General features: G+C 22.1%; 8 protein-coding genes across 8 annotated transcripts; 6 read left to right on the top strand and 2 right to left on the bottom strand. All coding sequences in view use genetic code 6, as the record gives it.

The window, feature by feature from the left end:
• Window positions 1-236: 236 nt before the first annotated feature.
• Window positions 237-1,094, top strand: TTHERM_01082980 (transmembrane protein, putative; the record flags this gene model as incomplete). Its single annotated transcript, XM_001030451.2, has 1 exon — window positions 237-1,094. One exon carries the CDS (start codon window positions 237-239, stop codon window positions 1,092-1,094), a length of 858 nt encoding a protein of 285 aa, XP_001030451.2.
• A 1,014-nt stretch (window positions 1,095-2,108) lies between these two features.
• Window positions 2,109-4,079, bottom strand: TTHERM_01082970 (hypothetical protein; the record flags this gene model as incomplete). Its single annotated transcript, XM_001030450.1, has 1 exon — window positions 2,109-4,079. The coding sequence occupies one exon, from the start codon at window positions 4,077-4,079 to the stop codon at window positions 2,109-2,111; it is 1,971 nt and encodes a 656-aa protein (XP_001030450.1).
• A 1,728-nt stretch (window positions 4,080-5,807) lies between these two features.
• TTHERM_01082960 (ubiquitin-conjugating enzyme E2) lies at window positions 5,808-7,160 on the top strand (the record flags this gene model as incomplete). Its single annotated transcript, XM_001030449.3, has 1 exon — window positions 5,808-7,160. One exon carries the CDS (start codon window positions 5,808-5,810, stop codon window positions 7,158-7,160), a length of 1,353 nt encoding a protein of 450 aa, XP_001030449.1.
• Window positions 7,161-9,136: 1,976 nt separating this feature from the next.
• Window positions 9,137-10,512, top strand: TTHERM_01082950 (ubiquitin-conjugating enzyme E2; the record flags this gene model as incomplete). Its single annotated transcript, XM_001030448.2, has 2 exons — window positions 9,137-10,142; window positions 10,202-10,512. 2 exons carry the CDS (start codon window positions 9,137-9,139, stop codon window positions 10,510-10,512), a joined length of 1,317 nt encoding a protein of 438 aa, XP_001030448.2.
• Window positions 10,513-12,006: 1,494 nt separating this feature from the next.
• TTHERM_01082940 (ubiquitin-conjugating enzyme E2) lies at window positions 12,007-13,395 on the top strand (the record flags this gene model as incomplete). The annotated part of the gene is made up of 1 exon (XM_001030447.2): window positions 12,007-13,395. One exon carries the CDS (start codon window positions 12,007-12,009, stop codon window positions 13,393-13,395), a length of 1,389 nt encoding a protein of 462 aa, XP_001030447.2.
• Window positions 13,396-14,664: 1,269 nt separating this feature from the next.
• On the top strand, window positions 14,665-16,779 carry TTHERM_01082930 (ubiquitin-conjugating enzyme E2; the record flags this gene model as incomplete). Its single annotated transcript, XM_001030446.3, has 1 exon — window positions 14,665-16,779. The coding sequence occupies exon 1, from the start codon at window positions 14,887-14,889 to the stop codon at window positions 16,777-16,779; it is 1,893 nt and encodes a 630-aa protein (XP_001030446.2). The 5' UTR covers window positions 14,665-14,886.
• A 2,017-nt stretch (window positions 16,780-18,796) lies between these two features.
• Window positions 18,797-20,321, top strand: TTHERM_01082920 (ubiquitin-conjugating enzyme E2; the record flags this gene model as incomplete). The annotated part of the gene is made up of 1 exon (XM_001030445.2): window positions 18,797-20,321. Exon 1 carries the CDS (start codon window positions 18,801-18,803, stop codon window positions 20,319-20,321), a length of 1,521 nt encoding a protein of 506 aa, XP_001030445.2. The 5' UTR covers window positions 18,797-18,800.
• Window positions 20,322-20,788: 467 nt separating this feature from the next.
• On the bottom strand, window positions 20,789-27,006 carry TTHERM_01082910 (Sec7 domain protein). Its single transcript, XM_001030444.3, has 13 exons — window positions 26,599-27,006; window positions 26,401-26,543; window positions 26,059-26,251; window positions 25,789-26,003; window positions 24,599-25,370; window positions 24,156-24,217; window positions 23,548-24,099; window positions 22,986-23,422; window positions 22,303-22,812; window positions 21,915-22,237; window positions 21,686-21,852; window positions 21,376-21,634; window positions 20,789-21,312 (listed from the first exon to the last, which is right to left on the bottom strand). The coding sequence occupies exons 1-13, from the start codon at window positions 26,828-26,830 to the stop codon at window positions 20,855-20,857; spliced, it is 4,323 nt and encodes a 1,440-aa protein (XP_001030444.2). The 5' UTR covers window positions 26,831-27,006; the 3' UTR covers window positions 20,789-20,854.
• Window positions 27,007-27,316: the final 310 nt, after the last annotated feature.

Genomic DNA, 27,316 nt, shown 5'->3' with positions numbered 1-27,316 from the left:
AATTACTCATTTTAAAAGGTGGTAAAAATTAGAAGAACACAATTTTAATTAAAAATCCTCAAAAAGATACGAAAGAGATAGTTTCTATTTAAATTGCAGCAAAAATTGATAGATAACAAAAAGGAACATACAAATTTTAGGACAATTAGGTTCTCTCATAAAAACAATTAAGCAAGCAAGCAAGGAATCAATCTAATAACATAAACTATATTTATTTAGCAAGTTTAAGATTTAAAATGTTGAGAGATAGTTTAGTCTCATCGACAAGCTCTGCTGATGAAGAAAAAATGCTTTAAGATTTATAGCGCAAACAACAAATGAAGATTATTCAAAATAACTTTACTCTACTTATTATTCTGAATATTATAAATTTTCTACTCTTTCTCTTTTCCTTTAGCTTTTACATGTGGTACAACTTGTAAATGGAGTTGACAGAAAGCTCAAGTAATGGAGAAAAAGGATAAAAAACTTAACAGAGAGTTTGGTTAAACATGCTTTATGTATTTGATGAATAGGGTTAAGATGGTTAGCATTATTTAACATTTTAAACATACAAAGACAGCGATATTTTTATTTGCAAGAAATTCACTGATCAATAAGATTTCTGTGAAAATAAAATATCTTAAATGCAACTTATTGGCTACATTTCCTTTGGAGCTTTATTCATCGGAGTTATTTTACAGTGTGTTGATTTATACAGATTAATCAAACTTAGAGCTTCTCATGGCAATAGGTCAGGTATAAAAGCATTTTGGCTCCATCCTACAATTATTATATTCTATATATCTGGATTCTCCCTTTATTTTATAGTCGTGCTTTACAATTAAATAGCCAACTCAGAAATGTCCTTCAACCTGGGAAGCTTTGGAGCTTCGTTTTGGATTGGAATTGCTTCGATTCCTATTTACATTGTCCTTACGATTTATTATCGCAAGACTAAAAATAAACTTAAATCCTCTGAATTAGTTAACAATCTCATTTAAAAAATTGATGTATTTGAGCAAACCCAAAAAGAAAAAAAGAAGATGAATATCAATTCAAATACTGCAAATTAATCAATGTCCAGCAATTAAAAACCAGAACCTCCCTTTTGATTATTTTACTTATTTAAATATTTAATTAACTAATACATTGATTTTTGAATAATTCTATTAAGTAAAACTATATCAATACGCTACATAAATTTTAAATGCTCAACTTAACCCTTGAAAAATGATCACTATTGAAGAAAATGAACTTCTTTCTAACAAGCCTGAAATTAAAATGATAATAAATTTAAGCTAAGACTTTATCCTTTCCAAAAACTAAAAAATAACTACTCAAATTAAAAAAAAAATTGTAAAGAACAGTTCCTTACTGAGTTAATGTTGTTTTATTTAATTTATTACCTCTATTGCTAGCTTAAAACATAATCTCAATAATAATTCTTATAGAGAAGGATATTCTTTTCTAGTTTATTTATATAGCAAAGTTTAATTATTATAAAAATTAAAAAACTGTCTAACATATAAAATTATTTTTATTTATTTATTTTGTATATTTTATTAATCATTCATTATTCATAATTAGCAAACAAATAAACAAATTATTTATTCAATTTAACTAATTATCTTTCAAACCCTTTTATTGTTAAGATAAATATTAACTAAGCAAATAAGCACACACAAAATTAATTTATCAATTAAGTAAATAAGTATATGGCTGCAATGATTATCCAACATGCAATAAAGCTAAAGCTATGATAATTTATATAACTTAATATCTTAGGATTGCCCAAATAAATTTATGAAATATGGAATTAATATATCGTACAATATTTTAATTTCTATATACATAATTGAAAAAGAACTATGATTTCATTTCTATTTATAAATAAATAAATCAAACACAAAAAATAAAATAAAAAAAAAACTTTATTGGATTGAAACTTTTTATTCAGCATATTTTTTAATGAAAACTATAATATAAAATATGAATCTATTTACATTTGCATTTGCATTAATTATTTATTTGAAAAACATTTAAATTTATTAAGTAAATTAAATGAAATATTTTATTTGTATCTATACAAGTACTTATTATTTACTATTTTTAAGGAGTTGAAAAATTCAATTTACAAATTCATCAATTATTTAGACTTGTTTTAATATGTATTTCGTATTTTCACCTTCCAAATGAAAGTATAAACAAAGATCATTGAATTAAATAAGTTTATCCTTATATTCATCATTTAATTCAATTTAATGTTGGTAATTGGGATAGTCAAGAACTTATAAAATTTTTCCTGCTAAATGAATACGAATTTCTACAGTAAAATTAGGGTAATATTTATTTATAATATCCCCTTTAATATACTTGTCTATGCCATCTCCAATTTTGTGTTCAATATTTGTATTATCATACCTAAAATCACATGAAAGCTTTTATTTAAAACCAGCTTCAACATTTAATTTAGACTTTTGTATTAATCCAATACTAAAAGCATGTTTTTTATTATCACTTACTAGCAATTATACTCTAAAAATGTATTTAAGTTCCTTATCTAGCACATTTCTTGAAATACAATTTGTTCCTTTATCTTTAAAACTACCAGTATATTGCTACTAATCTACAAAAATTTCTTAATAAAACTAATTGTCTTTGACAATTTAAATCCTTTAATTCCCATCATTGTAATTTGCTGACTCCATATCAAATTCTTATAAAATATCAGTTGTTTTGCTTCTGCTTACAATATCAAAAACTGGTAAATTTGAAAGAATTTTATCTAAATCAGTTTTACAAAATTAAAAATTATAAGTAAAGGGTAGCAATTTAATCTAATCTGATACACTTACAGTATTATTATTGTTTACTTGTAATTATTATTTCTTTCTTAAAATTTTAATAAAATCTTAAAGAACTTCATCAGATAAATCTTTGAGTAAATCAAAGTCTTCCTGTTATCTAAAAACTGACAAAGTATCTAACTTTTTCATTAATGGATAAAATTCTATCATAATTTCTTTAATGTAAGTTTACATGCTCTCATTTACAAAATTTGTTTTGCTCTCAAAAATTTACAATATCTTTTTGATTCTTTCTGACTGAATAATAGCTGAATTATACCCCTACTTATTTTGCAGCTATGTCAAGTGCGTAACATATTCATCTATTTCTTCTAGTTTAGAGTTATTTATTCCATCAAATTTAATAGGTTGCTTATTCTCTTAAAATATTTTATCGAAACAAACTGTTTCTAAAGATGGATTTATCTTTTCTAGACTTCTTCTTAATGATTCTAAGAACTCTTAAGTACAAAAATTAGATTTGTTTGATACTAGTTGCATTAATTTTTCAGGATTAGTCAATCTTTACATAGATAAGTTACCTCCATTATTATCATTAGTACAATTCTAGCTACTATTGGGAAAGAAATTTATACTATCAATTAGTTGATAAATGGAAAGTTTGATTGCATTCGATTTATCAAAACAAGCTAATTATTCCTTTTAAATGCACTAATCAAGTAAATTTTAAAGCTATTCTGTGTTGGTTTATTTTTATGATTCTACCTATTATATAAATGATCGACACTCCATTTCTTATTTTTAAACTGAATCTGTGTAGTCGCTTTGAATAAGTTTTTTTAGTTTTTCAATTTATGAAATTTCTTGATATTTCTTGAGAATTTAGTCTGTGCCAAAGGGTAAATCAAGAATTTAGTTGATCGCTTTTTTCTAGCAAAAATCTATTCTTCTTATAATTTCATCTTTTAATTCTGTAAAAAAATGATTTATTTGCTGTAAGATTGACTGAGAAGAATCATAATTTGATATTTATTTGTTTAATTTATCTAAAATAGTATAGTCATTTATTGGAGGCCACTTCTGTATGATGCTTGTTTGTGATTCCTCAATGATTTAAGAAATTAAAATATGATTTATTCCTTTAAATTCTAAATCTTAATTGACGCATTCATTACAATAAAATATTTTAGAGCTATCTTAATTGAGCGTCTCGTTAACCTTTAAAAAAGTAATTTGGTTTTTTTTATGTTTAACACAAGTTTAGTTTTAGGAAAAAGTTGAAATATCCATTTATATCAATCAAACAATTGTATTAATCTAAAAGAAAAAAGTATTTTCTGATATTTAATTTATTATTTGGATATTTGATAAAGATATTTTTTTTTTTGATTTAAAATCATCTATTTATTAGAGCTACTTCATTCATTTTACCTAATAAACTTTTTTGATCTTATTAACAAAACATTTGATGTAAAAAACCATTATTTATTTATATTTACTTCTTCTTCCACATAATCAAATAAAAATTAACATTTTCTGATTTCAATCTTGCCCAAAAAAAAAGTATTTTTCATATAAAATCAACAAATAAAGGATGCATCATAGCTTTCAGTGGAGGTATGAAAAGAAATAAATTTAATAGAAATAAATATCCATAGAAATATGTAGATATTAATATTTTTACAAACTCTGCTGATTAAATATATCCAATCAGCGGAATTTTAAAACCAGGAATAGCTATATAAATATTTTAAATAATAGGAAAAAATAGTGTTTTATTCTGATTATTATTTTATTTGAGTAAAAAAAAATACTTTTATTTTTCTTAATAATGGATTAGTATCCACAATTTAATTAAAAGAAAAGTAAAAAATAAAACACTTTTATTTTTAAACAGTTTTGAAAAAAATTATCTATGGAAAATATAGCATACAACAGATCAAACATCAATTAGACTTTATATATTTTATATGTCTTTTAATATGAAATTATATTTTAGTATTTAAATTTTAGTTGCTGTAAGTAAATGGAGATCGAATATTTTTTCTAATAAATAATTCTTTATTTATTTATTTATAAATGATGTTTTGATATCTGCTTATTTATTATTAATTATTACTTGATGTAATGGATAATAATTACAGAAAAAAGATATCATAAATTTAAAATTCAATCAATTTTTGAGATATTAGTATATTTGCGATTAATTATAAGGCAATAATTAGCAGTGATATAAAACATAGTCAGATAGATAGATATCTTATCTTAAATAAGTGTTTTGCTAATTCTTTAAAGAGTAAAATAGAAAGCGAAAAATAAATCTATCATTTAATGATTATATTTCAAAAATTAAGCAGAAAAACATTTTAATGATTTTATTTTAAATATTTTGTTGTTAAATTTACATAAGTATTTCCACATTTTATTATTTAATGATTAATAAAGTATTAATTTATTATTCATAATGCAAAATTAGATTTATTTTCTTACTTCAAGAAATATTTCAAACACAAAAACTTTCTTAACATTCATTAATTTTTTGCTTCGTATTATGATATTTAACCATTAACACCTTTGTTATGATATATTAGCTCTAAATTATCATTTAGTTGTTGTAATAGTTCTTATTTCTACTAACAAATGCTTTAAAAATGAATATACTACAAATGATCAAAGCAGCCCCTTGAAATAGAAAAATTTGAGCTTTTAAATATTTTTGATAGTAAAATAATCGACTATCTAATAAAATAAAAAGAAGTTAACTTAGAGTATTAGTTTTGCTACAAAGAAAGAAATCAGAATTATGAATTTTATGTGAATTTAATTTTGAGATAAAAGCATATTTTATTATAAATTTAAAGAAGAAATAATAGGAAACTTTTATAAAAAAATCAGCTTATCAAATTTAATCTAATACTTTCAAAAGCTTTAAGTGCCAACAAAACAAATTAATAATTCATAATTTATAATTTTTAATAAAATATTAATTTAATAAAAAAAAAAGGAAATCATAAAAAAATGAGTTAATAATAATAATAATCAGGAAAATGTAATTGCTCTTTTTGTAATAGATTTAGGGCTTTTTAGGGAAAAAAAGATGGAGATGAAATAGAGGAATCCAAAGAAAATAAATTTAATTCATTTATCTAAAATTATTAATAATATGAAAAATTAAAAAATTCATAAAATAACCAATAAGATGAAATCTAACAAAATTAAAATGATTAAAATAACCAAAATAATCCCTTAAATGACTAACCATTTAAATTTGAAGCAAATCATAATATAGATAATGATTTATAAATGATTAAAGATTGGATAGGTCAATTTTCTAATTTAAAAGATGTTCAACAATAAAACGAAGCCAGTCATGATTTTATGAAAAATTTTGTGACATAATACCCAACCTCTGATTTATCATTACCAGATATTTCCTTTCATTTCAAATCTGATGGATCATAAGCTATCCTCTTTAGCATTTTCTGTTAACCTGAAATACTATAAAAGTGTGTAGCTAAAAGAAATGATATAGCCAAATTATATTATGACCCAATAGGATTCACTATACTTTTAGTTATTGATCCCAAAATTGCCTATGAGAATTTTGACTAAAAACATTAAGAATTTAATTCTAATGAGATACCTCTGGAGGTTTTTATTTCTAACAAGTTTGAGAATTAATAAAAGATCTTGAAAGAAAAAGGTTTGTAAGCAAAAGCATAAATAAAGTAATTCCCTCTAATCAAAAATTTAAGACTTAGAAGAGATTTAAATGAATTGTTTGAGTGTTTAGATGATCAATTTGAATTTAAATATTCAAATTGCAGCGATCACTGTTTCGCTTACTACACTTAGTCAGATAATTTAAATTAGCTTGAAGGCTTGATCATAGGTCCACAAGACACTCCTTACGAAGGAATACCCTACACTGTTACTATTGTTATACCTGATTAATACCCTATTGAGCCTCCTAAAGTTACTTTCAACCAGTAAATTCTGCATCCAAACATCAGTGAATAAGGAGAAATATGTCTAAATATTCTCTAAGATAAATGGAATACAGTGCTTACCATTTAAAAAGTGCTTGTAAGTATAGTCAGTTTACTTTATGAAAAGAATTTAGATGATGTTTATAATCACTATGCAAAAACCCTATATCAAGAAGATCCTGAAGAATACAAAACCTTAATTAAAAAACAATCCATATTACAAGACAGCCAAAAGCTATTAATTGACTTCAAATAATTGGCAAAAGTACCCATAAATTAATAAAATGGATATGATGAATATGAAACTAATGATTACTATAATAATTATGAAGGATATGATGATGATGATGATAACTAATATATGGATATAGAAGATGAATGAAAAGTGAATGTATTAAAAACAAAGAGTGTATATTTGTTTTTATTATTTTATGTTATCAAAATACAAAGAATTTATTAATTATTTATTGCTTACTTGTTTTTTTAATTTGTTTATTTGTAAAATTTAAAAAGTTAAAATATGTTTTTTATAATTAATTAATCATTTTTTAAACTCTATTGTCTTTCTTTATTTTTTACCAAATAAAATAAATATAAAAATGAAATTAAAAAATTTTAGATCAATTTTTCTCTTTAGATAAATTCTAATTATATTTTAAAAATAATCAATTATAATGTTTATGGTATATTTTTTATTTACTTATTGTGTTTTATGTTTTATTTTTATTTTGAATATCATAATATTGCAAATAATATTTCATATTTTTATCATCTTCTTTATTTTAATTGATTTCTATTCGAATTCAAAAAATTAATTTTTCATAAAAGAATTAAAAAGTAACTCTAAAAGTGTATTCGATCTTCTTAATTTATATTTTTTATCATTATTTATACATCAGAAATATTTGAAGGAAGCACTTAAATCCTTACTTTAATCTTTAAATATTTTAAATAATAGGAAAAAATAGTGTTTTATTATGATTATTATTTTATTTGAATTTAAAAAAATACTTTTATTTTTCTTAATAATGAAATAGTTTTCACAATTTAATTAAAAGAAAGTAAAAAATAAAACACTTTTATTTTTGAACAGTTTGGAAAAAAAATTATCTTTGGAATAGATAGCATATAACAGATCAAACATATCAATTAGACTTTAAATTAAATTTATTATATATGTCTTTTAATATGAAATTAGATTTTATTTAAATTTTTTTAGTTTCAGTAAGTAAGTAAATGCAGATAAAATATTTTTTTGAATAAATAATTCTTTATTTATTTAAAAATGATTTTTGATATATGCTTATTTATTATTAGTTATTACTTGATGTAATGCATGTTAATTACTGAAAAAAGAGACTATAAATTTATAATTCAATCTACTTTTGAGATATTAGTATATTTGCAATTAATTATAATGCGATAATTAGTTGTGATATAAAACATAGTCAAAAAGATAGATATATATCTTATCTTAAATAAGTGTTTTGCTAATTCTTTAAAGAGTTAATATAGAAAGCGAAAAATAAATCTATTATTTAATGATTATATTTCAAAAATTAAGCTGAAAGACATTTTAATGATTTTATTTTAAATATTTTGTTGTTAAATTTACACGAGTATTTACTCATTTTTTTATTTATTGATTAATAAAGTATTGATTTAATATTCATAATGCAAAATTAGATGTATTTTCTTACTTCAAGAAATATTTTAAACACAAAAACTTTGTTAGTAATACTTTTGTTTTGGGTAGTATTATGATATTTAATCATTAACACCTTTATTATGGTATATTAGTTGTAAATTATCATTTAATCCTTTTAATACTTCTTATTTCTACTAACATACGCTTTAAAAATGAATTTGCTACAAATGATCAAAGTAGCAACCCCTTTAAATATAAAAATTTGAGCTTTTAATATTTTTGATAGTAAAATAATCGACTATCTCATAAAATAAAAAGAAGTTAACTTAGAGTATTAGTTTTGCTACAAAGAGAGAAAGAAATCAGGACTTTGAATTTTATGTGAATTTAATTTTTGAGATAAAAGTAATGTATTTATTTTATTACAAATTTAAAGTAGAAATAATAGGAAACTTTAGGGGGAGGGTGAAATCCAGAACGCCATTATATTGATTTGGTATTAAATATCATAGATAAAATACCATATTTCCACTCCTACCTTTATGCTTCGTTCTGGATTTCACCCTCCCGAAACTTTTATAAAAAATCAGCTAAGCAAATTTTATTTAATACTTTCAAAAGCTTTAAGTGCCAAAACAAATTGATAATTGATAATTTATAATTTTTAATAAAATAGTAAATTAATAAAAATAATAAAGGAAATCATAAAAATGAGTTAATAATAATACAAAGGAAAATGTAATTGCTCTTATTGCTCAAGATTTAGGTCAGTGTAGGAAAAAAAAGATGGAGATGAAATAGAGGAATCCAAAGAAAATAAATTTCCTTCATATATCTAAAATTATTAATAAAATGAAAAATTAAAAAGTTCATAAGTATAACAAGATGAAAATGACCAAAATTAAAATGTTTAAAATAACCAATAAGTAGAAATCTAACAAAATTAAAATGATTAAAATAACCAAAATAATCCCTAATATGATTAACCAGTTAAATTTGAAGCATATAATAATATAGATAATGATTTATAAATGATTAAAGATTGGATAGGTCAATTTTCTAATTTAAAAGCTGTTCAACGATAAAACAATGTCAATCATGATTTTATGCAAAATTTTGTGACATAATACCCTACCTCTGATTTATCATTACCAGATATTTCCTTTCATTTCAAACCTGATGGATCATAAGCTATCCTCTTTAGCATTTTCTGTAAACCTGAAATACTATAAAAGTGTGTAGCTAAAAGAAATGATATAGCGGAATTATTTTATGACTCAATAGGTTTCACTATACTTTTAGTTATTAAGCCTAAAATTGACTATTAGAATTTTGACTAAAAACATTAAGAATTTAATTCTAATGAGATACCTCTGGAGGTTTTTATTTCTAACAAGTTTGAGAATTAATAAAAGATCTTGAACAAAATAGGTTTGTAAACAAAACGATAAATCAAGGTATTCCCTCTAATCAAAAATTTGAGACTTAGAAGAGATTTAAATGAATTATTTGAGTGTTTAGATGATAAATTTGAATTTAACTATTCAAATTGCAGCGATCACTGTTTCGCTTACTACACTTAGTCAAACAATTTAAATTAGCTCCAAGGCTTAATCATAGGTCCACAAGACACTCCTTATGAAGGAATACCCTACACTGTTACTATTGTTATACCTGATTAATACCCTATTAGCCTCCTAAAGTTACTTTCAACCAGTAAATTCTGCATCCAAACATCAGTGAATAAGGAGAAATATGTCTAAATATTCTCTAAGATAAATGGAGTACAGTGCTTACCATTTAAAAAGTGCTTGTAAGTATAGTCAGTTTACTTTATGAAAAGAATTTAGATGATGTTTATAATCACTATGCAAAAACCCTATATCAAGAAGATCCTGAAGAATACAAAACCTTAATTAAAAAACAATCCATATTGCAAAACAGCCAAAAACTATTAATTGACTTCAAATAATTGGCAAAAGTACCCTTAAATTAATAAGATGAATATGAAACTAATGATGGCTATAATAATTATGAAGGATATGATGACGATAACGTATATATGGATGATGTAGAAGATGAATGAATAGTGAATGTATTAAAAACAAAGAGTGTATATTTGTTTTTATTATTTTATGTTATCAAAATACAAAGAATTTATTAATTATTTATTACTTACTTGTTTTTTTAATTTGTTTATTTATAAAACTTAAAAAGTTAAAATATGTTTTTTATAATTAATTAATCATTTTTTCAACTCTATTGTCTTTGTTTATTTTTATCAAACAAAATAAATATAAAAATGAAATTAAAAAATTATAGATTCCAAAATAAGCTTTGGAACAGACTATAAATGCAATTTAATATTTTGAATAAATGATAATTAAGGAAAGGTTTTATATTATTAAATCAAACATACAATTTTTTTTATCTCTACATTATATTTATAAAACATATATGAAGTCTTATTACTATTTTTTAAAAATATATAAATAAATAAAAAAATAAATAAATATATTTTTTTCTCTTAGCTAAATTCTAATTATATTTTAAAAATAATCAATTAATGATTATGATATATTTTTTATTTACTTATTGTGTTGTCTATCTTATTTTTATTTTGAATATCACAAAATTTCAAATAATATTTCACACTGTTATCATCGTATTTATTTTAATTGAACTCTATTCGAATTCAAAAAAAATAATATTTTATATTTTTATCATCTTCTTTATTTTATTTGATTTATATTCGAATTCAAAAAATTAATTTTACATAAAAGAATTAAAAAGTAGTAACTCTAAAAGTGTATTCGATCTTCTTAATTTATATTTATTATGATTATTTATACATCAGAAATATTTGAAGGAAGCACTTAAATCCTTACTTTAATCTTTAAATTTTAAATAATAGGAAAAAATAGTGTTTTATTATGATTATTATTTTATTTGAATTTAAAAAAATACTTTTATTTTTCTTAATAATGAAATAGTTTTCACAATTTAATTAAAAGAAAGTAAAAAATAAAACACTTTTATTTTTGAATAGTTTGGAAAAAAAATTATCTTTGGAATAGATAGCATACAACAGATCAAACATATCAATTAGACTTTAAATTAAATTTTGGGTCGTATTATGATATTTAATCATTAACACCTTTATTATGATATATTAGTTCTAAATTATCATTTAATCCTTTTAATACTTCTTATTTCTACTAACATACGCTTTAAAAATGAATATACTATAAATGATCAAAGCAGCAACCCCTTGAAATAAAAAAATTTGAGCTTTTAAACTCATAAAATAAAAAGAAGTTAACTTGGAGTATTAGTTTTGTTACAATTAGAGAAAGAAATCATGGCTATGAATTTTATGTGAATTTAATATTTGTGATAAAAGTATTTTATTTTATTACAAATTTAAAGAAGAAATAATAGGAAACCTTTATAAAAAAATCAGCTAAGCAAATTTTATTTGATACTTTCAAAAGCTTTAAGTGCCAACAAAACAAATTGATAATTAATAATTTTTTAATTAAATAATAATTAAATAAAAAAAAAAGGAAATCATAAAAAAATGAGTCAATAATAATAATATAAAGGAAAATGTAATTGCCCTTTTTGCTCTAGATTTAATAAAATGTAGGGAGAAATAAACAGAGATGAAATAGAGGAATCTAAAGAAAATTAATCTAATTCATATTCCTAAAATTATTAATAATATGAAAAATTAAAAAGTTCATAAGTATAACAAGATGAAAATGACCAAAATTAATATGTTTAAAATAACCAATAATATGAAATCTAACAAAATTAAAATGATTAAAATAACCAAAATAATCCCTTATATGACTAACCATTTAAATTTGAAGTAAATCATAATATAGATAATGATTTATAAATGATTAAAGATTGGATAGGTCAATTTTCTAATTTAAAAGATGTTCAACAATAAAACGAAGCCAGTCATGATTTTATGCAAAATTTTGTGACATAATACCCTACCTCTGATTTATCATTACCAGATATTTCCTTTCATTTCAAACCTGATGGATCATAAGCTATCCTCTTTAGCATTTTCTGTTAACCTGAAATACTATAAAAGTGTGTAGCTAAAAGAAATGATATAGCGGAATTATTTTATGACTCAATAGGTTTCACTATACTTTTAGTTATTAAGCCTAAAATTGACTATAAGAATTTTGACTAAAAACATTAAGAATTTAATTCTAATGAGATACCTCTGGAGGTTTTTATTTCTAACAAGTTTGAGAGTTAATAAAAGATCTTATACAAAATAGGCTTGTAAGCAAAAAGGTAAATAAAGGTATTCCCTCAAATCTAAAATTTAAGACTTAGAAGAGATTTAAATGAATTGTTTGAGTGTTTAGATGATAAATTTGAATTTAACTATTCTAATTGCAGTGATCACTGTTTCGCTTACTACACTTAGTCAGATAATTTAAATTAGCTTGAAGGCTTGATCATAGGTCCACAAGACACTCCTTACGAAGGAATACCCTACACTGTTACTATTTAAATACCTGATTAATACCCTATTGAGCCTCCCAAAGTTACTTTCAACTAGTAAATTCTGCATCCAAACATCAGTGAATAAGGAGAAATATGTCTAAATATTCTCTAAGATAAATGGAGTACAGTGCTTACCATTTAAAAAGTGCTTGTAAGTATAGTCAGTTTACTTTATGAAAAGAATTTAGATGATGTTTATAATCACTATGCAAAAACCCTATATCAAGAAGATCCTGAAGAATACAAAACTTTAATTAAAAAATAATCCATATTGCAAGATAGCCAAAAGCTAAAAATTGACTTCAAATAATTGGCAAAAGTACCCATAAATGAATAAAATGGATATGATGAATATGAAAATAACGATGGCTATAATACTTATGAAGGATATGATGATGATGATTACTAATATATGGATATAGAAGATGAATGAAAAGTGAATGTATTAAAAATAAAGAGTGTATATTTGTTTTTATTATTTTATGTTATCAAAAAATAAGTAGCTTATTAATTATTAATTACTTGTTTTTTTTAATTTATAAAGTAGTAAAACTTAAAAGTTAAAATATGTTTTTTATTAATTAATTATTTTTTATAACTATGTTGTCTTACTTTATTAAAGTTTATTTAAATAATAAACTATGCAAACCTTAGTGTTTTTTTTATTTTTTAAATTTGTTTAGGTATAGTAAGATACCTTTCAAAAATTCGGTGAAAATATTTTTTTTTCTTAATTATATTTTGAAAATAATCAATTAAAATATTTATGGTGTATTTATTTTTTATTTACTTAATGTGTTGTCTTATCTTTATTTTGAGTATCATAATATTGCAAATAATATTGTTATCATAGTCTTTATTTTAATCAAGCTCTACTCAAATTCAAAGCAAATAATATTTCATATTTTTATCATCTGCCTTATTTTAATTGAACTCTATTCGTATTCAAAAAATTAATATTACATAAAAGAATTAAAAAGTAATTCTAAAAATTTATTCTTTCTTTTTAATTTATATCTTTTATCATTATTTAAACATCAGAAATATGTGAAGGAAGCACTTAAAGTCTTACTTTAATCTATCAGTATTTTAAATAATAGGAAAAAAAGTGTTAAATTCTGATTATTATTTCATTTGAATTAAAAAAATACTTTTATTTTTCTTAATGATGAAATAGTTTACACAATTTAATTATTAATTAATTATTACTTTATGTAATGGATATTAATTACGGAAAAAAAGATCATAAATTAAAAATTCAATCTACTTTTGAGATATTTATTAGTCAGTATATTTGATATTAATTAAAGACGAGCGATATAAAGAATAGTAAGATAGAGATCTTATCTTAAATAAATGTTTTGCAAATTCTTTAAAGAGTTAATATAGAAAGCCAAAAATAAATCTATCATTTAATAAATATATTTCAAAAATTATGCATAAAAACATTTTAATTATTTTATTTTAAATATTTTGTTGCTAAATTTACACAACTATTTACACATTTTATTATTTCATGGCTAATATAGTTTTTATTATCCATAATGTAAAATTAGATTTATTCTCTTGCTTTAAGAAATATTTAAACACAAAAACTTTGTTAACATTACTTTTTTGGGTCGTATTATGTATGATATTTAATCAATAAAACCTTTATTATGATATATTAGTAGTAAATTATTATTTAGTTCTTGAAATAGTTCTTATTTCTACTAACAAATGTTTCAAAAATGAATATGTTACAAATCAAAGCAGCAACCCCTTGAAATAGAAAAATTTGAGCTTTTCAATATTTTTGATAGTAAAATAATCAGCTATCTTACAAAATAAAAAAGATTTAACTTGGAGTATTAGTTAGTTTTTCTGCATAGAGAGAAAACAGGACTATGAATTTTATGTGAATTTAATTTTTGAGATAAAAGTAATGTATTTATTTTATTACAAATTTAAAGAAGATATAATAGGAAACTTTTATAAAATTATCAGCTAAAAAATTTTATTTGATACTTTCAAAAGCTTTAAGTGCCAACAAAACAAATTTATAATTTATAATTTTTAATAAAATAGTAATTTAATAAAAAAAAAAGGAAATCATAAAAAAATGAGTTAATAATAATAATAATACAAAGGAAAATGTAATTGCTCATTTTGCAATAAATTTAGTGAAATGGAGGGAGAAAAAAATGGAGATGAAATAGAGGAATGCAAAGAAAATTAATCTGATTCATCTTACTAAAATGACTAATAATATGAAGATTTAAAATTTAATTACATATAAGATGAAAATGAACAAAGTTATAATGATTTAAATGACCAATAAGATGATGAAATTGAATAAAATTAAAATGATTAAAATGACCGATAAGATGATGAAATCGAACAAAATTAAAATGATTAAAATGACCAATAAGATGATGAAATTGAACAAAATTAAATTTATTTAGATGACCAATGGGATGATGAAATTGAACAAAATTAAAATGATTTAAATGACCAATAAGATGATGAAATTGAACAAAATTAAATTAATTTAAATAACCAATAAGATGATGAAATTGAACAAAATTAAAATGATTAAAATGACCAATAAGATGATGAAATTGAACAAAATTAAATTAATTTAAATAACCAATAAGATGATGAAATTGAACAAAATTAAAATGATTAAAATGACCAATAAGATGAAGAAAATAAGCTAAATAGTCCCTAACATGGCTAGCCATTCAAAGATGAAGCGAATCATTATTTAGAAAGCGATTCATAAATGATTCAAGATTGTATAGGTCAATTTTCTAATTTAAAAGCTGTTCAACGATAAAACAAAGTCAATCGTGATTTTATGGAAAATTTTGTGACTTAATACCCAACCTCTGATTTATCATTACCAGATATTTCCTTTCATTTCAAACCTGATGGATCATAAGCTATCCTCTTTTACATTTTCTGTTAACCTGAAATACTATAAAAGTGTGTAGCTAAAAGAAATGATATAGCGGAATTATATTATGACTCAAAAGGATTCACTATACTTTTAGTTATTAATCCCAAAATTTACTATGAGAATTATGAATAAAAGTATTAAGAATTTAATTCTAATGAGATACCTCTGGAGGTTTTTATTTCTAACAAATTTGAGAATTAATAAAAGATCTTGAACAAAATAGGTTTGTAAACAAAAGGATAAATAAAGGTATTCCCTCTAATCAAAAATTTAAGACTTAGAGGAGATTTGTATGAATTGTTTGAGTGTTTAAATGATCAATTTGAATTTAATTATTTAAATTGTAGTGATCACTGTTTCGCTTACTACACTTAGTCAGATAATTTAAATTAGCTTGAAGGCTTGATCATAGGTCCAAAAGACACTCCTTACGAAGGAATACCCTACACTGTTACTATTGTTATACCTGAAGATTACCCTACTGAGCCTCCCAAAGTTACTTTCAACTAGTAAATTCTGCATCCAAACATCAGTGAATCAGGAGAAATATGTCTAAATATTCTCTAAGATAAATGGAGTACAGTGCTTACCATTTAAAAAGTACTTGTAAGTATAGTCAGTTTACTTTATGAAAAGAATTTAGATGATGTTTATAATCACTATGCAAAAACCCTATATAAAGAAGATCCTGAAGGATTCAAAACCTTAATTAAAAAACAATCCATATTACAAGACAGCCAAAAGCTAAAAATTGACTTCAAATAATTAGCAAAAGTACCCATAAATGAATATAATGGATATAATGAATATGAAATTAATGAGGAATATTATAATTATGATGACGCTAACGATTATATGGATGTAGAAGATGAATGAAAAGTGAATGTATTAAAAACAAAAAGAGTATATTTTTATTATTTTATGTTATCAAAAAACAAAGAATTTATTAATTATTATTTATTGCTTACTTGTTTTTTTAATTTGTTTATTGAAAAAAAATTTAAAAAGTTAAAATATGTTTTTTATAATTAATTAATTAATCATTTTTAAAAACTCTATTGTCTTTCTTTCTTTTTTACCAAACAAAATAAATATAAAAATGAAATTAAAAAATTTAGATACCAAAATAAGCTTTGGAACAGCCTATAAATGCGCTTTAATATTTTTAATTAATGCTAACTCAAGAAAGGTTTTATATTATTAAATCATAAACATACAAATTTTTTTTACCTGGATAATATATTAATAAAATTCCTATGAAGTCTTTTTACTATTTTTTAAAAATATATAAATAAATAAATAAATAAAAATATCTCAAAAAAATATTATTAATGAAAATATTTGATCAATCCAAAATTTTCAACAAAAAAGGTAAATAAATCACTAAAATTTATAATCTTACCCTCTCTCAATTCATGTTACTTCCTTCATTACTAACAATTTGGTCTTGACCCACTGCAGAAATTATAACAACTTTAACCATAATTTCAAACAAGAAACTTTATAGTTTCAATCAGGTTCTTCTCAACTTTAACGAAAAATACTCTAACTTCACCATAGCTTCTACTTCTCTCAAAGCCATTGATCTATCTTATCCCCTGTAGAGGCTATCGTTTTTCTAAAAAGACTGAATTTGGTCCTTATCATTTGATAATACAATTAACAATCAATTAAAAAATGAATTCAATCTTTTAATATATGTTTTTCTATATTATTTATACTTAAAAAATATGGGAAGGATGCACGAAGAACCTCATTTTAATCTACAAATATTTTAAATAATACAAAAAATAGTTTTTTTATTCATAATTTTTACTTTACTTGAAAGGAAAATAAAATACTTTTATTATTCTTAATAGTTTAATAGTGAAAGAGTTTTCATAATTTAATTAAAAAAAAATAAAAGACTTTTACTTTTGAACAATTTGGAAAAAAATTGATTCATGGAATAGATAATATACAAATCAAAATTATAAATTCGACTTTAGATATTTTATATTTCCTTTAGCAGCTTTTTAATATGAGATTCTATTTTAGTATTTAGAGTGTTTTAATTTATTTTATAGCTTCAGTAAATTGAGGTGTGTGTCATTTTATTTTGAATGAAAAATTCTTTATTTATAAAATATTTTTGATAGAAGATTATTTAATAATAAATTATTACTCTATTTTATGGATATTAATTAGTTAAGGGAAAAACTTATAATAAATAAATTTCAATCTACTGCAAAGATATTAATTAGTAAATTTGCAATTAATTAAAAGGATATATTAGTATATTTGAAATTAATTATAATGAGATAATTAATTATGTAACAAAAATAATCAGATAGATATCTTTTTAGATATATTATTAATGAAATATTTTGCAAATTATTTAAAGAGTTGATGTAGAAAGTCAAAAATAAACTCATCATTTAATTATTATGTTTCAAAAAATTAAGCATAAAAATATTTTAAGGAATTTCTTTTAAATGTTTTTTTGTTTAATATACACAAATATATATTTACTCGTTTTATTAGTTAAACATCTAATATAGTATCTACTTTTCATAATGCAAAATTAGTTTTATTTTCTTGATTCAAGAAATGTTTTATACTCTAAAATTTTGGTAGCATTACTTTATTGAGTGGTATTATGGTATCCCATCATTTAAACCTTTATTATGATATATTACTTGTAAATCATCATTAGGATCTTTTAATATTTCTTACTTCTACTAATAAATGCTTTAAAAATAAATAACCTAAAAATGATCAAAGCAGCTACCCTTTGAAATACAAAAATGTGTAAGCTTTTAAATATTTAAAAAATAAAATAATCATCAATCTCAAAAGGAAAAAATGTTAGCTTAGAGTACTATTTCAACTACATAAATATAGAGATAATCAGGGCTATGAATTTTTTTTGTATTTAATATTTGAGAAAAGAAAAAATTATTTTATAATAAAAAGATATCTTAATAATTTCTAAAAAAGTGAGGTTGAGATAGATGAAGTTTTATAAAAGAGATATTATAAAATAATTCAGCTAAAAAAATTAATTATTTTATACTTACCACAGTCTTAAATACCAAAAAAATAAATTGATAATTTATAATATTTAATTAAATATTAATTTAATCAAAAAAGTAAAAAAAGTAAATTAAAAAATGAGTGAATAAAAATAAGAAATATGCATTTGCTCTTTTTGCAAAAAATTTCAGTTTATGGAAAAATAAAATGGGGAAAATTAAATAGAAGAATAGAAAGAAAATTAACAAAATTCATATGATTAAAACTACCAATAAGTTAATTCCTTTAATCAGTAATCATTTTAATTAAATAAAGAAGACTTTACATATGACAGCGATTTATAAATGATTGAAGATTGGATAAATCAATTTGATAATTTAAAAGCTGTTCAACGATAAAACAAAGTCAATCATGATTTTATGAAAAATTTTGTGACTTAATACCCAACCTCTGATTTATCATTACCAGATATTTCCTTTCATTTCAAACCTGATGGATCATAAGCTATCCTCTTTAGCATTTTCTGTAAACCTGAAATACTATATAAATGTGTAGCTAAAAGAAATGATATAGCCAAATTATATTATGACTCAAAAGGATTCGCTATTCTTTTAGTTATTAATCCCAAAATTTACTATGAGAATTATGAATAAAAGTATTAAGAATTTAATTCGAATGAGATACCTTTGGAGGCTTTTATTTATAGCAAGTTTGAGAGTTAATAAAAGATCTTTAACAAATTTGGCTTGTAAGTAAAAAGATAAATCAATATATATCCTCTAATCAAAAATTTAAGACTTAGAAAAGATTTATATGAATTGTTTGAGTGTTTAGATGATCAATTTGAATTTAATTATTCAAATTGCAGTGACCACTGTTTCGCTTACTACACTTAGTCAGATAATTTAAATTAGCTTGAAGGCTTAATAATAGGTCCACAAGACACTCCTTACGAAGGAATACCCTACACTGTTACTATTATTATACCTGAAGATTACCCTATTGAGCCTCCCAAAGTTACTTTCAACTAGTAAATTCTGCATCCAAACATCAGTGAATAAGGAGAAATATGTCTAAATATTCTCTAAGATAAATGGAGTACAGTGCTTACCATTTAAAAAGTACTTGTAAGTATAGTCAGTTTACTTTATGAAAAGAATTTAGATGATGTTTATAATCACTATGCAAAAACCCTATATCAAGAAGATCCTGAAGGATACAGAAACTTAATTAGAAAATAATCCATATTACAAGACTGTCAAAAGCTAAAAATTGATTACAAAAAACTGCTAAAAGTACCCTAAAAATTATAAAAGGTTAATGGTGAATATGATGATGATTATAATGAATAAAATAATTATGATGAATATGATGAATAATTAATATATAATATTGGTTTTTGATTTTTTTAATTTAAATATGCATACCATTTCATATATAAATAAAATTTTTAATTTATAATATAATAATATATATGGTTAATTATTTTAAAATAAAAATTAATTATTAAATAATCAAAAAATTTCCAAATTCTTTTTTCTAAAAATCTAAAATAAAAAAATTGAATATTTTATTTTAAAAAAATGAATTAATATGATTATTAATTAATCAAAACTATTATTCAAATTTTTATTGTAAAAAGATAGTACTAATAAATGAAAGTCTTTCCAAAAAATGAATAGTGATACCATCTATATCACTAGATTTAAGAAATAATCTGGGCTCTATTAAAGCTAATTTAGAAAATATTTTATTAAGAAAAATCATACTTAACTAAATTATATATTATATATAAAATCTGTATTAATATATTATGAATACTTATTTACCTTAAATCAAAAATTTTCTAAGATTTAAAATTGAATTTATTAATTAATTAATTTATTATTATTTATTTAAAAATTACAAATTAAAAATATAAAAAATAAAAAACACATCAAATCAATGGTATTTATTTATCTTCTGTACTTTCTTAATCTTAATTTGGATTTTATATATTTTATTATGAGTTTTGCTTTTCTTCTATTTATGGTTGTGATTGCTAATCTATTTATTCTGCTATTCCTTCTTTCTCTTCTGAAGATTTTTATTGATTGACATTTATTTCTTGATTGGAATTTAGCTCATTTTAAGATGATTAATTATTTGAGTCAACTGTTTTATTATCATCTGTATTCATTTTGCATGAATCGATTACATTATTGTTTTCGTTCAAATTTTACTATGAGTAGAATTTGGGCGATATTTACAGCTTTTCTTGCTATAGCTATTATAATTGCTATGATTGTTATGAAGCTTAGGGACTGTAAGGAATGTTGAAAATTTAGTGGAAGCTAACTTAAATATTATATTTCTGGCAAATTTAGTTACACTTTTAAACTGATAAACTATCCTCTAATAAATAAAGAAAATAATATATTTAATTAATAATTTAACTATTTAAAATAATTTATTTACGTTTCAAGATGCCTTCATTGCTTAAATGTGTAAATATTTCTGTAATTTTGCTTTTTATTACTGTACATATTTAATTGAGCTAGTTTTCTGCTGAAAATTTATGTATTTCAGCAAGATTAACTATAAATGGATTAAGGAATATTTCATTAAATCTTTCTTTATTAATCCAGTTTAGGAATAGGCTTGACAAAATATTGATGTAATCCCTAAGAATTTGGTCGTTTTTGAATAATAAAATTTTATTCTAGCAAAGTCTTATCTAAAATTTATTTAAAAAATAAAATAAAAATAATTTTTAAAAATAAATTACACAATCGTATATCTGTCTGAAAAGTTCATCACTAACATATTTGTATCTAATTTGAACTATTGTTCTTTGAATCATTTTGATAATTTATTCTACAGTAGACTAACTCCAGTCTTTTACACATAAAATAAGGCTTAAAAGAGCTTACAACAAAGTGGCATTAAGCTCTCCTTTTATTTTATGAATAAGTTAAAATTTTAAATTAAATTTATAAAATTGTGTTTAATTTTACTATCGAATGCTTTAATTTAGTTTGATCTTGCTCCTTCTGAAATAATTAGTCCTTGTAAAAGATTTAAAGCGTATATTTCAGCATCAAGAACTTTGAAAATCTTTGATTTAAGATAGTTTTCAAAGAGTTTCATTGTTTGGATTAAAACCTAAACATATTCTTCATCATCACTTATATTATTTAATTGGTAAGCGAAATTTCCTATTGAATCTTTAAGAGTGACGCAATTAGTAATGACTTCCTACTTTTCTAAATTTTTTCCATTGAGAACTTCTTGTATTTTATCAAACATCTTTAAAGCCTACAAATAAGATCCTTTACGACTATATAAATAAAAAATATTGTTAGTTGTATATTATTAATAAAATTAAATCTGCTATAAAATTACCATTCAAAAAGTTAGTTAGAAGCTATGTAAGTGTTCAACTAAACATTGAATTCTTCGAGGAGTTGTAAAGAGCAATTATCAAGATAGTTCAATCCTTCCTATAAGCAGTCATCATATGAATTAAACTTATCACATAAATGCATGTGATTCATGCATAGCTCTAATAAGCAGAATTTGCTAAAACTGTGTAAAAAAGTTTTCTTTTTCTTTTTGAGAATTGACATTTCGTTCAAAGTGAAAATTAAAGATTTCAAATTTTCATTATCAATCTAGAAAAGGAGTGGATCTTTTTTATCAACCTTATCACGACTAAATCCAAGCTTTAATAAAATGCATATTTTTTCCCATACTTTTTCCACTCTGTCCTGGTTTTTCTTCATAATCTAGATACATATATCAATTAAATGAGCAAAAGTGTGAGTTCTTTAGGAAAATTAGGCAATGCTATAACCATTAAATTCATTCAAAATACTATTAATAAGATCTTCATATTCTTTATCATCTAATAATCTATTAATTCGGTTATTTAAATTTAATAAAATATTATTCAAATAATTAATTCTATTTATTAAGATGAATTTTATCTTAATTAATTAATGATTGATTGATTGCCTTAGCTTGAAAAAATTATTTAATTTTATTGTTTGAATGAATGAATAAATGCCAATTTAAGAGTAATTTACAGTGTTTAAGATAATATCTCAGAAGTTAAATTTTCATTTTTGAATCTCTTAGCATAAATGGAAGAAATATCGTATGGAACTCTCTATTACAAAGAAACAATACTTTTTTCTTCTTATTCATCGTCAGATTGCTCTTCTTAGACCAAAAAGTTAGAGAATATATCTAAAATTGAGCGACTGTTATGTTTATTCTAGTTATAAAAGTCATTTGATTCTCTTATTTTTTTCATCAAAAGATTGCATCTTTGAGCAAGGGAGTCTCTAATCAAACTAGACCTAATCTTAGTTGTTTTAGTTAGTAATTTTATTGCCTAAGGTCTCTAAACTTTAATATGTGCAAAAGCTTTTTTTAACATTAAAAAGCAACAAAACAAGTATTATATTGATTTTTCATCCTGCTCGCCAATATTTTCTACTTTAGCATTTATATAGAAATTCTATTTACCAATAAATTAATAAAAAAATAAGTAAATAAATTATATTTATAAGACAAAAAAATTTAGAATTTTAAATAATTAAATAGGTTTTTTATTTGTTGTATTTGGTATAAAAGCCATTTTACGGAAAAAATAAGTTCAATTTAATCTGTTTTGTCATTTTGAACACATAGAGTTATGAGAGATTCTATGAACTATGAGACACTCTCTTCATCAAGCTCGAAGAATTTGATGATTATAGAATCAATGTTTGAAATAATATTTGACAATATAAGATCGAAAATAGCCTTTTCAGAAACTTACTATTTCATTTCTGGATCGTTGTCAATTTCAACAAGTTCAGGTTCTATGAAAGAGAGGTTATTAGTATCCTTATTAAATTCTTAGTCCGACTCAAGATAATTCCAAATTATTTTAGTTGTATATTGAGAAGTATGGAAATTTCTACATTCTCTAATTTCTTCCTTTTAGATATTTTGATAGCATTCAGTAACAAATTCTTTTGGTAAATCAACTCCTCCAGTGTGCTATCCTTATTGAAGGTTACATCCTCTTACTTGATTGATGAATTACTCCAGTTACATTTTATTTTAGTTATTTTCATTATGAAGATCAGAGTGAAGCATCATCATAGCACTTATGTACACATAGATTGAATCACTCGATAAAAACATATGCTAATAAAATAATTTTTTTAATTAGAATAAAATCAAAAGATTTTTGTAAATTTTACATTGTTATTTTCAAAATACATATTGGAGTAAGCTTCCAAGAATCTCAAGACCTATTAAGTTTCTTTTTAAAATATAATATTAATTTGTATTTCAAATTGTTAAATCTTTTTTAAACTTAAAATTGTTTTATTTTTATTACTAAATAAGATTGAATAAATAAATCAATAACTTTTTTAAATTTCTCATCTAATTAAACAAAATCATTTTGCTATGAGATTTTATTAGGCTATTTTTAATATAATTTTTATAAATTATTTATTCTTTTGGTAATTTAAAATTATAAATTTTAACATTTTTTTTACTTTTAATTTTTGTTTAAATGATTTTTTTTTAATTGATTTATTTGTTTGTTTGGTAAAATGTTTTATTTAGGTAAATTATTAATTTTTATTTATTCAATGCGATGCTTAATAAATTTTAAAAGAAAAAATTAATAAATTACCTCCAGTCATTAAGAAGGTAGAGAAAACCACTCTTGTTGCTTCTAGAATTGATATTTGGCTAAAATTAAATAATTTCAAATACTCAATTAAACACTTATTGTGGAATTTTTCTGTTCCTCCAAGAATTTCAATCATATGCTTTTGATTAATGTCACTGTATACTCTTAAAAACCTAGTGATCTACTTTATTGAATCGTCATCGAGGTTTCTAAAATCTTGAACTTGCTTAAAACTAGCTATTTTTTTCAAAAAATCCTTAGGATTCTCATTGAATATATTGAAGAGTTCAGTCCATTTTAATTTATTTGATTGGTAAAGTTAGTACAAACTTTGAACTTTTTATTCATCAACATTTTTGCTTTATTTCTAATAAGTGAGAAGACCCATAAGCAAATCACTTGAGTAGGCAGTTATGTATTTAAAATCATCTTTATCATACTTTTCCTTTGATAATTCTATAATAATTGAAATCATTTCATTAAGCAAAGGTTAATTTTATATCATAAAATCATTCTTTTAATAAATATAAATTAAGTTCTCTCTGTCTGAGAGGAAGCCTTTGAGAAAGTTCATCAGACAAAGAAATTCAGAAGAAATTTCTTTTTCTTCTTTCTTTTTCAAGCACTATTTAAGTTTCAAGTAAATGATTTATCCAAAGAGGAACCTAGTTTGAATAGTATCTAAGATTTTCCCACTTTTGTAGCATTCGAAAATAATCTCAAATGCCTGTAAAATTTTAGAGTAAATTCCTACACTCTCCAGTCTAGATAACTTTAAATTAATATTAAATATTTTTTAATTATTTAATAAATTTTGCACAAAAGCTTATTTTAATTAAATCATTTTTTTAAAATGAATTCATTATTTATTTAAAATGAATCAATGAATTGTTTGTTTAAAATAAATTGAATAAACTCACTTCAACTTTCTAATTTTTTCTATTTATACTATCAAAATTATTTTTCCATTAAAAGATAAATTTTTCTTTTAAAAAAACTGAGTATTTAGTTTTGCAAATCTTTTATTCATTTGAATGTTTTAAAAGCTTTTTATTTTAAATTTATTTAAGATTTTTAATTTTAAGCTTTTCGTTTTTAACCGTCAATTAAAATCTTGTTGAAATAAGATAATTTTAACATATTTAAAAAAATAATTTATTTATTTATTTAATATTGAAATATTGTTATACCTTTGAAAGAGTGAAAAGAAAGTCTCTTTAAATGAACTGCAAATGATTGTTCAATAAATTATTCCTTTTTAGCAACTAGATAGCAAATATAAGTAGTTATAAGGGTTGTTCTATAGCTTTAATGCTATCTGAAGTTCTGCCTTGAGGTGTATTGTAATAGCTTTCATAAAACTTATTAATTTTGCTACTTAGAATCTGTAAAATATAATCTATTCCTAATTTAAAAATATAAAAATTAAAAAATTTGTTAATAACTCAAAATATATATACTTTGGATGTCATTATTGTGATTTGCTATAACTCTTTCTATGTAAGAAACTACAGTAAAAAATATAGTATCTCTTGACTATTCCTTTATTTCAATACTTGGAATTTATTCGCAAACTTACAGAAGATTCCAAACTACTTCAAAGACATCGCTGGAAATATACTCTAAAGGCAATTCTAATATGGTTTTTAGGAGCTATTTTAAATAAAACATAATTCTTAATATCAAATCTATAAAAAAGGCTATTAATTTTATTATATTTTAAATTCATTTTCCTTATCATAATTCAAATATTCTTTAAAAATTATTTAAATTTTTATAATTATTGCTTATTGGTTGCTTACATTGAGTTTTTTGGATATGTAAATGTCTAATGTTGATTCATTTATAACCACATTAGCTAATTTGTATAAAATTTCAACTATTGCTTGAGGACTTATCCAAGTTTGTTCTCCTTCTTAAAGATGCTATAAATCAAATATTGTATCTAAAATTTTATATTTATAATATATTAAATATGATATTATTCTAATTGATTTTACATTTGAATATCTTATTCACACAAGAAATAAGCGCTATATGTATGAATTCATTGTTTTCCTCAAATTCAAACATTTTGATAATGATATCCTTTATTGTGTATTAATCTCTTTAGAATACAACTATTTAATATAATCTCTCAAAAGACAAGGAAATATAATAGCTAGTTTGCTTTTTATATTCACGTATCTTCAGAAATGTCTGAAGTAACTCTTGCTCTATATTAGTACTCATGCTTAACAATGCTATATCCTAAATCTAATTCAAATTAAAAATTAAAAGCTAGCTTTTCTAGACTTTATTGAAACTTTAAAATATTTTGTCTTAGTTTCTTGATTACTTACTATCCAGACTGACTTGAAGTAATTAAAAAATAAGTGTTAATTATTTAATTAATAATTAATTTTTTGTGCAGAATATCTTTTTTGTTTTACTTTAAATTAAAAAACAAACTTGCTTGAATGTATGCAAGACACCAAACAATTAGCTAGCATTTAACACAATTAAAAAAAGATAAGTTTCCGATCAAATTAATAAATAAATAATTTACTTACAAATGTTGTAATTATAATTAATAAAATCAAAAACGACAAATAAAAAATAATACTTTTTCAATCAACAAAAATACATCTAAACACGTGTTTCCAATTTTATGAACAAAATAAATATTTTAGCAATCCTATTTATTTTCAAAAAAATAAAAATTTCTTTGAGTTATTT

The sequence above is a fragment of the Tetrahymena thermophila genome, assembly GCF_000189635.1.
Source record: "Tetrahymena thermophila SB210 genomic scaffold scf_8254502, whole genome shotgun sequence".
Classification (NCBI taxonomy): domain Eukaryota; phylum Ciliophora; class Oligohymenophorea; order Hymenostomatida; family Tetrahymenidae; genus Tetrahymena; species Tetrahymena thermophila.
The sequence above is the reverse complement of the archived record's forward strand: the minus strand, read 5'-3'. Positions and strand labels throughout refer to the sequence as shown.